The sequence below is a fragment of the Vombatus ursinus genome, unplaced genomic scaffold (assembly GCF_900497805.2).
Source record: "Vombatus ursinus unplaced genomic scaffold, bare-nosed wombat genome assembly UNPS02014813.1, whole genome shotgun sequence".
Classification (NCBI taxonomy): Eukaryota; Metazoa; Chordata; class Mammalia; order Diprotodontia; family Vombatidae; genus Vombatus; species Vombatus ursinus.
This window is the reverse complement of record NW_020954591.1, coordinates 19,902,945-19,914,948: the sequence shown is the minus strand read 5'-3', so window position 1 is coordinate 19,914,948 and position 12,004 is coordinate 19,902,945. Positions and strand designations below refer to the sequence as shown.

At 37.4% G+C, this 12,004-nt stretch overlaps 1 protein-coding gene across 3 annotated transcripts in view; it reads right to left on the bottom strand.

The window, feature by feature from the left end:
* The window catches only part of ZDHHC20 (zinc finger DHHC-type containing 20), a 90,000-nt gene that overhangs the window by 29,655 nt on the left and 48,341 nt on the right, over positions 1-12,004 (bottom strand). For all 3 annotated transcript variants that reach the window (XM_027877693.1, XM_027877692.1, XM_027877691.1), the window contains exon 4: positions 3,999-4,119. In XM_027877693.1, the coding sequence (XP_027733494.1) occupies positions 3,999-4,119 (121 nt within the window). The remainder of the gene's footprint in view (positions 1-3,998; positions 4,120-12,004) is intronic.

The following is a 12,004-nucleotide window of genomic DNA, read 5'->3' as shown; positions in this document are numbered from 1 at the left end:
CCACATCCACGGTCAACCTTGTGGATGCTCTCCCAAACACAATGGTCCTGGAAGAGGAAAGGTATACTTCTTACTCAGTGCCACCTCACGACCCTGCCACCATCACTTGGCAGACTTTCTTCCTCTGAGATTCACTTCAGCCAGACATGTTACTCTATCCCGAATCTGGCGGCACTTACCTAGCTCCCAGGTCATTTTCCTTTTCTCAAGAAATTCAGTACTTGACTCACAGTCTTCTTTTCTGCCCCAACTCCTTCCCTTATACTTGAATACTTTAATATACATGTTGGAGTTCCCTCAGGCGCCCTATTTACCAGTTCATTAACCTCATCTCTCAATATCTGCATCTTTATTCTACCTCAGTCACACACAGGGATGGCCAAGTCCTTGTTTTTTTTCATCTACGAATGTTCTATTAACATGATGGAGAATTATAAGGGTCCAATCTCTTTCAACTTTTATTATGCTTCGATTCTCCTCAATTTAACCTCTAGTCACTCCACTGTACACTATTTTCTCAGGTCATCACCCTTATTCTGGCCTCACTCTACCCTCTTCAAAATCTTGATCCTTTAGTTACCAATTATGCTATCTTCTAACCTTTGATCCTTGTCTCTAATCATCCCTTTTCTTTTTTTAAATAAATTTTTATTGTTTTTTTTTACATCATCTATATTTCCCCAAAGTATCTTGCTCCTAGAGAGTCATTCCATCATCTCTTTTCAAATCCCAACCCAATATTGTTCCTGCTATGAACCTTTTCTTGCTTCTCCAAAGTTGCTGAACACCTTAGAAGAAGGCACGTTACCTATTCTTAATTGGTTCTTCACTGCTGCACACTCTTGGAATCCCCAGTTCTTCATGTTTCCCCCTGCTCCAAAATTACTTTTGTCTTTATTTTGCATTTCCTTCCTGTGTACATGTTGTTTCAGACCAGCAGTATATAAGGCTGGGATTGGGTTTGTTTTTGTCTTTGTACCTTAGTGCCAGGCACAGTGCGTGGCACTAGTGGGCATTCAAAAGCTGGTTTAAAAAAACTACTAACTCCTCATGTGATTTGGAGTCTTTCTTAGCTTAGACAATTCATCTTTCTATTAGAAAGGAAGTGAAGGAAGTATAGGCAGCAAAGTATAGTGATAAAAACAACAGATTAGAAGTTAACAGACTTGGGTTCTAATCTTGGCTCTACCATCTACTAGCTCTTATTACACTGGGCAAATCTCAAAACTTCAGTTTCTTCATGTCAATAACAATGCTTCATAGTCTCATGGGGCTGTTGTAAGTAACATGAAAACTTTTTAGAAAATATATATTTGAAACAGGAAGATCCAAGCTTTTGGGACAGGACTCATTATTTGACAAAAACTGCCAGAACAACTGGAAAACAGTTGAGGAAAAACTAGGTAGAGACCAACATTTTATACCATTTACCAAAATAAAGTAAAAATAGCTATAGAGTAAACATAAAGGGTGATACCAAGGGAAAAATGGGGGAGCATGGAATAGTTTATCTGTTAGATCTATGGAGAAGAGAAGAATTTATAACAAAACAAGAGATAGCATTATGAGATGTAAAATGGATAATTTTGATTACATTAAATTTTAAAGGTTTTGCATAAACAAAACTAATGCAACCAAGATTAGAAGCAAAGTGGAGAAATTTTTTTTTTACAGTAAGTGCCTCTGATAGTCCTCATTTCTCAAATACATAGGGAACTGAGTCAAACTGATAAGATTACAAGTCATTCCCCAATTGATAAATGGTCAAAGGAAATGAACAGGTAGTTCTCAGATGAAGAAATAAAGCTATCCATAGCCATATGAAAAAATACTCTAAATCACTGTTGATTAGAGGAATGAAAATTAAAAAAACTCTGAGGTACCACCTCGCACATATGAGATTGGCTAATATAACAAAAAAGGAAAATTATAAATGTTGGAGGGGATGTGTGAAAATTGGGACACTAATGCACTACTGGTACAGTTGTGAACTGATCCAATATTCTGGAGAGTAACTTGTAACTATGCCCAAGGGGCTATAAACTATGCACGCCCTTTGGTCCAGTACTATCACTACTAGGTCTATATTCCAAAGAGATTTAAAAAAAAAGACTTATATGTACAAAAATATTTATAGCAGCTATTTCTGTGGTGGCAAAGAACTGGAAATTGAGAGGATGCCCATCAATTGGGGAATGGCTGAACAAGTTGAGGTATATGACATAATGGAATATTACTATGCTATCAGAAATGATAAGCAGGCTGATTTCAGAAAAACCTGTAAAAACTTATATGAACTGATACAAAGTGAAGTGAGCAGAACATAAAACTGTACACAGTAACAGCAATGCTATATGATGATCAGCTGTGAATGACTTAGGTATTCTCAGCAATACAATGATCTAAGACAATTCCAAAGGACCCATGAATGCTATCTACCTCCAAAGAAAGAATTGATGGAGTCTAAATGCAGATTGAAGCACACTATTTTTCATTTTCTTTATTTTTTCCATTTTTTTTTTTGGCCTGTGTTTTCTTTCACAAGATGATTAATATGGAAATATATTTTTCATGAGTGCACATGTATAACCTATATCAAATTATTTACTGTTTCAGGAAGGAGGGAATAGAAAGAGAGAAGAGAGAATTTAGAACTTAAAATTTAAAAAATGTTAAAAATTGTTTTTACATGTAATTGGGAAAAAAAATAAAATGTTAACAAGAAAGGGAAAATATATATTTGAAAGAAGTTCCAGAGAAAAGCTTTTCAGAGTCCTATTATATCAAATTAGGTTGGGACTCAAGGGAGGATTTACCTAAGAAATCCGATAGTAAATGACTAATTCTTCAGGAAGTCATACATTAATTTAAAATCAATAGTCTCGGAAGTACAGAATGAGATAAACATTTTCAGACACGGCGAATGTGTATTTGTTTTGCTTGACTGTACTTACATGTTATAAGAGAGAAATATCAAAAATATTAGAAAATAAAGAATAGACTGTTAACGAAACATTTAAAAAATACACAAAAGAAAGTTCACAAGAGGGACGTGGACAAGCAGGGATGTGTTGCTAGAATTTTTGATCTTATAATTAAACTAGTTATATACATTTTTTCTAATATAAGTACATAAATACTGGGATAAAAGCACTACAAAAGTGCATTAAGTAACTGAACATAGCAATTTCAACTATGATCTAACAAAAATGATTCCCCTCTTTTATTCCCCACCCCTCACCTTCTCCCCCAGCTTAGGCCATCCCAGAAGCAACTCTAGATAGCCTGGCAGTGGTAAAAGTTGCAACACTTTCTTCTACCAGTGTTAGGTTCTGAGGATAAAAAGAAAAAAAAGGGGGGAGTCCCTGCCCTCAAGAAGCTATCATTGATTCTGCAGAGAAGAAAGACTACCTTACATTTAAAGAATAAGCATTCCTCCCAAACAGTAAAACAAGCAGTTGGTGGTGCAGCAGATAGAATACTGGACCTGGATACATAAGACCCGAGTACAAATTTAACCCCAGACACTTCTTAGCTGTGCAACTCTTAACAAGTCACTTAACCTCTGTCTGCCTTAGTTTCTTTATCTGTAAAATAGGGATCATAATAGCACCTGCCACCCAGGGTTGTTGTGAGGAAAAATTGAGGCAATATTTATAAAGTGCTATATAAATGATAGCTATTATTATCATCAATAATAATAGTAAGTTACAGATCACTGAGTGTTTTCCTTTTTAATGTATATTGATAAATGGACATTTTCAATATTTTTATTTAAGAAACAGATCAAAATAGTACTGGCATTGGGGGAATGGGAAAGAAAGAAAATGGGACTGTAAGAAAAGTTGTCAGTGACTCATTTTAAATAGACGATCAATAGAATAGTATTCTGTGAACACCCCAATACTCGTTTAGCCACAAATATGTCAATATATCTCACTATGGAAGTGAATACAGCTGAAGAGATACTTTGAAAGCTAAAGATCTGTTTTGCTTACATCTTGTTGAAGTCAAAGTATAGACAGGTAACTCTTTTGCTACTCTTTTCAAAATTTCTTGTTGTACTTCAGGTCTTTCTTCTTTTTCATAACGTTCTTCATCGGACTGAGATAAACTGAACTAAAAGAAGAGAAGAACTGTTAATTTTTGGTCCTAAGATTAAATCAACTATAAATGTAATATAAAAAATAAATACTTGCATAAAAAAACTACAAAAATACAGAAAAAGACCGAACAAGGTTATTTCACGTATGCTTGGGTAACAGTTGTGAAATTTTCTTTCACAAAATCATTTACTTACCACACTAATACCAATATAACAACTCAAGATTCATATGATGTTTCAAAAAATTTTGCATAGTTAAATTTATGCTTTTATAGCAACATAATATTGAACTTCTAAAAATTATATCAGAGTCAGCTTGGTCGTTCCCCAAATGTTGGATTTTTTCCAGTTTTTTTCTTATAACATTTGTAAGAAATACAAATATTTTTGTAAAAACAGGTGCTTTCTTTTAAAATATTTTCTTGTGGGGCAGCTAGGTGGCACAGTAGATAGAGCACCGGCCCTGAAGTCAGGAGTACCCGAGTTCAAATCTGGCCTCTGACCAAACACTTGACACTTACTAGCTGTGTGACCCTGGGAAAGTCACTTAACCCCAATTGCCTAAAATAAATAAATAAAATAAAATATTTTCTTGTGAAATACAACAAATACTGGGATTAAGAAATCAAACGACACAAAGGAGCATTAAAACTCTCATGAGATTACTCTTCAGCAAAGATTATTCTAATCTGCATTGATGTCAACAGTGAGTACACTCATTTCCCCACAGTTGTCCCTAACCACTGGACTTTATCATTTATTTTTATCTTAATTAATCCCCATAGTTGTTTTAATTAGCATCTCCTCAATTATTACTGTGATTAAACATTTCCCCAAATATTTAGTATGCTCTTCTTTCATAGGATTATAGATTTATAAGTGAAAAGGACCAGAGAGGCCATCTAGTCCAGTCTCCTCATTTTAAAAAGGAAGAATCTGAGGCACCATAGAAGCTAAGTGACTTGTTGTGGTTACAAAGACAGAAAGTGTCAGAGTCAGTGTTTGGACCTATGTCCTCTAGACTTCAGAGCCTGTCCTCTTTCCATCCACTACAGCATACTTAACTATTTGCTCATATACTTTGACCATTCGTCCATTGGAGATAGGGTACTGTTCTTCTAGACTTACCTCTGTTTCTTGTAAATTGTCTTTTATCCATCATATTCAGCATGAATCCTTCCCCTACTCCGTTTTTTATTTTTTGTTTTGATATTTGTTGTATAAGTCTTATTTTTTAGATAACTAAACACATCAACCTTGTTAGGATAATTTTTTTTAACACTTCAATTACAAAAATTCATTTCTCCACATTTTGGATAAGTATATAATTCTATTTTCCCCTCAGCTGTTTCATTTACTGTTTTAATATTTACGTTATTAATTAATGGAACTTCTGATTATATGAATTTAACTTTTGTCTATATTATTACATAATTTCCCCAATAACATTTATTGAACAATAACTATTTTCCTCACTATTCAATTTCATTAGTTCTGTTAGGCATGTTTTTCATATAGGATTAAAGATCACAGATTTGGGACTGGAAGAGACTTCAAAGGTCATTTAGTTCTGATAGGGCCTATCTTAGTCTTAGGTTATCATCTATTGGTCTATCTCACTGGTGTAAGATACCTCAATATATCAAGTACTTAACTAAAGGCAGGAGTGAATGTTAACTTATGATGAATTATTCCTCTAGCATGTTTGAGAGTCTGGCGGCTAGTTCATGAGATGTTAAGACCCAAATCAAAATGAAAAAGCCTATATTCCTTCTGTGAGCTCATAATCACATAGGCAGGGGAATAGGAGTCTAAGAACAGGCCCAAAGTCACCTATGGGTTGAGTTAGAGTCTCTTCCCACTTTCCTTTCTAACAGTCCTTTGACTCTGCAAGCAATTATGATGTTAAAAAATCCCAAGTGAAGATCTAGAAGCAGAAATTAACAGATAACAGACTTTGCTTTCTTATTTACCACTGTGGAACCCCAAAAGCAAAGGAGTACCACAAATCACAGACGGGACTCTTCCTGCACAAAAGAGGAAATCGGGGGAGCCTTCTGGAAAGCTGCCACGTCACCACCCAAAATATGTGCAGATATGGATAACCACAGCATTCCTCATGTCTGAGGCCTTCATTGGTCATACAGAATCTCCTTTAATAATTCTTACATGGATATATAAGGCTTGCGTATGGATTGTTGCCTTTTCCCTTTCCTAGGGTACATACTGGATAGGCCTTTACCACCAAATGTAGGATTTGAAATGGAAAGGAGAAACTGATCAAATATTCTCATTTTAAAAATTCTAGAAATTCAAAGAAAGTCTCTGGAATGTTGTAGTGAGTGGGTAGCCCTAATTTACTAAGGAAACTAAGGCTAAGTATCTTGCTCAAGGACCATATAGGAAGTAAATGGCAAAACCAAGACCAGGGCATTTGGATCTATTTCTGAACTCTCTATTCTGTCACAGTGCTACACAATCTCTCTCTTTCTTTCCGTCTTCCCTCTCTCTCTCTTTATAGAGAACTAGCCTCAGAATTAGGAAGACATGGGTTTTCAAGATACTCACAGTGCCTCAAGTAAAACTCTGAGACTCTAAATTTATAGATGAGTTAAAATGCCTTAATGGAGGGAGTTTCCATAGAGACAAGCTAAAATACACAGAGAAACACATATATAGATATTTTATCACAGGAATAAGAAGCTTTTAGAAATGCTGCTTTTGAATATCTATGTTAAAGCCTCGAGGGGGAAGTTCTGTCCCCTTTTTACCCCTAATCACCTTTCCTCTGCTTCCTCCATACACTATTTTTTTTTTTTAGAATCTTGACTACTCTTGCCACATATATATTTCACTGTTACTTTATCTGGTTCTATATATTATCCTATTAGTACTTCCATCAATATTGTATTATATCCAATAAATTTACTTAGAAGGGGGCACTGTCATCTTTACCATACATAATCTAATCGAGAATAAGACATAGCTCTCATTTGTTCAATAATTACTTTTGCCATTAATGTTTTGTAACTCCATTTATGTAGGTCTCAATAGAGGTCTATATTCCTTCAATTAAGTCTAACTCTGATGCCTGTGGAGGGTGACCCTGGATTCTCAAAGACTATGCTAGTAGAGTACAAACTCGGGAAGAGCCTAACTTAGAAACTCTTTGAGGTAGGTACCAATACTATCTTCTTAGGACTGGTCCAGCTAAGTTCAGAGAGGCTCCTTGCCAGGAGGCTGGGCCACAAGGATGACAAAAGTTTTTGGCCATTACAACTCATGAAGAACTTTCTACTAAGACATGGGAGGGCCACAATATTAGGTGGGGAAAGTACTCACACACGAGTGAAATCAACTTCAAGTTGTGAAGTGTTCTACATTATATTATTACCCAAATATTCAATTTTTGGTCACTTAAAATATAATTTTTCACTTTATCTTTCAGCTGTTTATATCTAGTATGCAGAAATACAATTTTTATATATTTATCTTTAACCTGAAAGTTTAATGAATTCTATACTTGTTTTAGTATTTCCCTACCTCAAAAGTATTCCTCTTGATACCTCAAGGTATAAACGCCACCTTGAATCATAAAGCCTATGTCAGTAGAGCACAGGCTGTCAGGTTCTACTCAACTGAAAAGAATTTAAGTTTAAGCCTGGTGAACACAGAGTGCTGTCTCGGGCATTCAGCCTTTTTTAGGCCGTAAGTCAGAGGGAAGTTTGGCAAACCTCTTTGGTATGTCAACACTAAGTAGGGTGAAGAACACCACCAGCATCCATGTGGTCAACTACTGTGGCATCCATCTTGCCATCTGTCCTGGAATGAACTTTTGAGCCTGAAGTTTCTTAGCTCCTGCAACTAGGTTTTCTCAATTGTCTCAGGCGTTCAGTACTGTGATGACATCTTGATGTTAACCTGACCCAGATTTTGGTTTATACTTGTTCACCTTACCTTAACCTCCAGATTTGGACTCCAATCAGGGATAGGCAGGACAACTTGCCATGCTAGGTAGCCCCTACAAGGGAACTCCAAAGTCCATGGTGCTGAGGGGAATATTTGTCCTCAGATCTCTGCTAAGCTGGCAATGCTATAAAACACTTTTACATTTCTGAAGGCAGGCCAATCAAACTCTGGCCTCATATAGATAGCATCTGGAAAATGCTAAGCATTTTCAGACACTTAGTTCATGGTGGAGAACTCACACACACTCCCTAGCTCATTATAAATTGTTAAAGACCTCTGACTTTGAGATGCCCTATGGAAAGGACCAACTTCACCTTGTGGTATCCCAATTAGGGGAGCAAGCACCCTTGCGTCACTAAAAAGAGCCCCCAATTTTAATTTTCAGTGGTAATACCTTTTAAAATACTATTTTATTGACAATTTTTTTCTATCACCCTACTAACAAATACTTAAGAGAAAAAAATCAGTTCAGCAAAAATAACCGACGCAGCAACCATATCTGATAGTATATGCAATATTTCACAACCATAGTCCCCAACCTTTGCACTGAAGGGGAGAGAGACCCTTAATTCATTCATAATATCTTTATAAGATTGAGCCTTCACAGATTTTTGCTGTTCCCTTTAGAGCAGATTCATCTACTCCAGCAGGCATAAAAGATGGGAGATAAAGAACATCAGCTCCTCCTGAAACCTACTGTTGTTGTGCACCTTTCGTACTTGAAGAGGACCCATAATATTACAATGTTGGGGTCAAGGTACAGTGTGTTTGACTGTGGCTGATCAGTCCAATCTGAGCCTTCTGAGCTACCACAGGCTGGGCACAAATAGTCTCTTTGAACATTTGGGATGGAGATGTCTCTAGATTTGCCCATTTCATAAAACCTTTGTGCTGTGATTCTGCTTTGCTCATAAAGACAACACTGTTGGGTGGTACTATGCCAGCATCTCTCATGGCTCACAATCAATACTAAGGTTCTTCAGGGAGACCTTTAAAGTGTCCTTTTGCCACTTCTTCTGACCTCTGTGTGAGCACTTGCCTTGTGTGAGTTCTCCATAAAATAGTCTTTTAGGTAAATGTATGTTTGCCATTCAGGATATGTGACCAGCCCATCAGAGTTGTGCTCTCTGCAGGAGAGTTTGAATGCTTTGACAGTTTAACTCAAGAGAGGACCTCAGTATCTGATGCCCTATCTTGTCAAGTAATGTCAAGTAATCTTCAGAATCTTCCTAAAATAATCCAGGAGGAAGCAGTTCAATTTTCTGGCATGGCCCTGGTAGACTGTCTAGGTTTCACAGGCATACAACAATGTGGTAAGCACAACGGCTGTGTAGACCATTTAATACCTCTTCTCTCCAACACTTCTTTGGAGCCTCTCAAACACTGAGCTAGCTCTGGCAATGAGTATGTCAACCTCATTATCAATGTGTACATCCCTGGAAAGTATACTGCCAAGGGAAGTGAACTTATCCACAGTATTAAAAACTTCTCCATTTCTGTGTGGTACTGGCTGGGTGATGGAGAACCGTGTTTTCTTGGTGTTAACTATTAGTCCAAAATTAGCACAAGTAGCAGGGAACTGATCCATACTTTGTTGCATCTCAGCTTTAGAGGCTGCATTGAGTGCAAAATCATCGGCAAACAAAAAAATCATGCACCAACTTTCCTCCACTTTAGTCTTGGCTTGTACCCTTTTCAAGTTAAATAATTTACCATCGGTGTGGTGGTAGGTAACCTTGATGCCATTTCTGCCCTTGTTGAAGGTGTCTAACAACATTGCTGAAAACACTATGCTAAAAAGCATGGGAGCAAGCACACAGCCCTGCTTCACTCCAACTGACGACTGGGAAAGCTTGAGAGCACTGTCCATTATCCAGATCCCAGGTAAGCACGCCATCATGAAACCGGTACACAGTATTGATGAACGTCTCCAGGCAACCAGATTTTGACATAATTTTCCACAAGCCTTTGACTGACAGTATCAAAGGTCTTGGTCAGATAGATGAATGTTGTATACAGAGCTCTGTTTTGCTTTTGTCATTTCTCTTGGAGTTTTCGAGCAGCAAACACCTTATCGATCACTCCTCAGCCCTTTCTGAAGGCAGACAACCATCTTCCAGATGAAGATCAGCCTATGAAGGACTCTGACGAGAATCTTGCTTAAATTAGGATGTGGCAAGATTGCTCCTCCTCGGGTAGATCAGTTTTTGAAGGCCTGGCCATATCCATCCAGGGTGAATTAGTTCATGTGGATATGGCTATAAACTGGTCTGTCTCCACAACATTTCTTGAATGTGTTCTTTTCTCTACACTACACTACTCCTCCTCTGGTTTAAGCCTCTGTCATCTCTTACAAAAGCTCCCTAATTAGTTTTCCTGCCTCAAAGCTCTCCCTATTCCAATTTATCTTCTATACAGCTGCCAAAGTGATTTTCCCAAAGAACAAGTCTGCCACATCACACCATCCCTGATACTGAATAAACTGCAGTGGCTCCCTATTTCTTCTAGGATCAAACATAAATTTTCAGTTTGGCATTTAAAGGTCTTCACAACCTGGCCCCATTCTAACTTTCACTCCTTAGCAAATATTATTCTCCTTCACTCACTCCAGCTATTCTGGCTTTCTTGCCATTCCTCACATACAATACTTTCTGCATATCATCAGTGCCAAATCTGCATTTGTATCAGCTGTCTCCCATACCTGAAATGTTCTGCCTCCTCACCTCCACCTCTCGGAATCCTTGGTTTTCTTTCAGACTCAGTTCCAAAGCCTCTTTTCTGCATTAAGTCATCCCTGGTCCCTCCACAAAGGGCAACCCAAGGTTATCTTTTATCAGCTTTGTATATATCAATATATGTGCATGTTGTCTCTTATAGAACAGAAGCTCCTCAAGGGCAGGGAATGTTTCATTTCTGCCTTTGTGTCCTCAGCATTTCACATGGTGGTGCTTAATAAATCCTGGTTTATTGATCTAGAAATACACACATCCTGACTGTTGTCTTTGGTCATCTTCAAACTGGCAAAGGCCCTCCACACTCTTTCAGTCCAGTCACTAAGAGCAGGCTGTACAACATCAGAGAGTCTTGCATTCTTGAAGGGACCTGTGTCCAACCCACACCTGACATCCATGAAAGGAAGCCACCTCACATCCTGATGTAAGGGCCCACCTATTTCTGACCCCTGAGATCCCACTGGCATGGCCTGAGGTGCTTAATACAGGTCCTGTAGCTGGGGTAGACTCAGAGATCTCAGAAAAGTGTTACAAGAATTATAAAATGTTTTCTTTGTAACATTACTATTTATATTGTATTATCATCCATATTTCACAGGTAAGGAAACAAACTCACAGACAATAGATGACTTATCTCATCAACATACGGGTACAGTTTGCGTTCAAAAAGCAAGAGAAACCAAAGACTCATGGACTACTCAAAATCTCCATTCTTGTATATCAGGAATAGTTTGCTTTCTTTGAGAAAATCAGAAGACAATGGACATGGTAAGCACCAGATGACATCTCCACCAAAAAAGAGAAAGAAACTGAATAATGGAAAGGAAATGAGTAGTTACAGATGTCATTTCAGAATCGGCAGTCTGTAGATTATCAATTGATTAGAACACAGGCCAAACTAGACCAAAAAAAGACCTATCAAATTAAAGTGAAAAAAAAAAAATGAGAAGACACTGTATACAATCAAAGCAGCTTCAACCTGTTCTGTTTAAATAGCCACCATCTCTGAAAAATGGGAGATGGTGGAAGACTTCTATCATTATTCCATAGAGAAACTTAACTGATGCAAAACAATTATAGGCCAAAGGAGTTCTGAAAAGACCTTATGCAGCAAACTTAGGTCTTCTAAACAAATGGAGAGATGGGATAACAATGGAAGGTAGTGCTGATTGGTACCAAAAAGAAAAAAAAAAGGTTA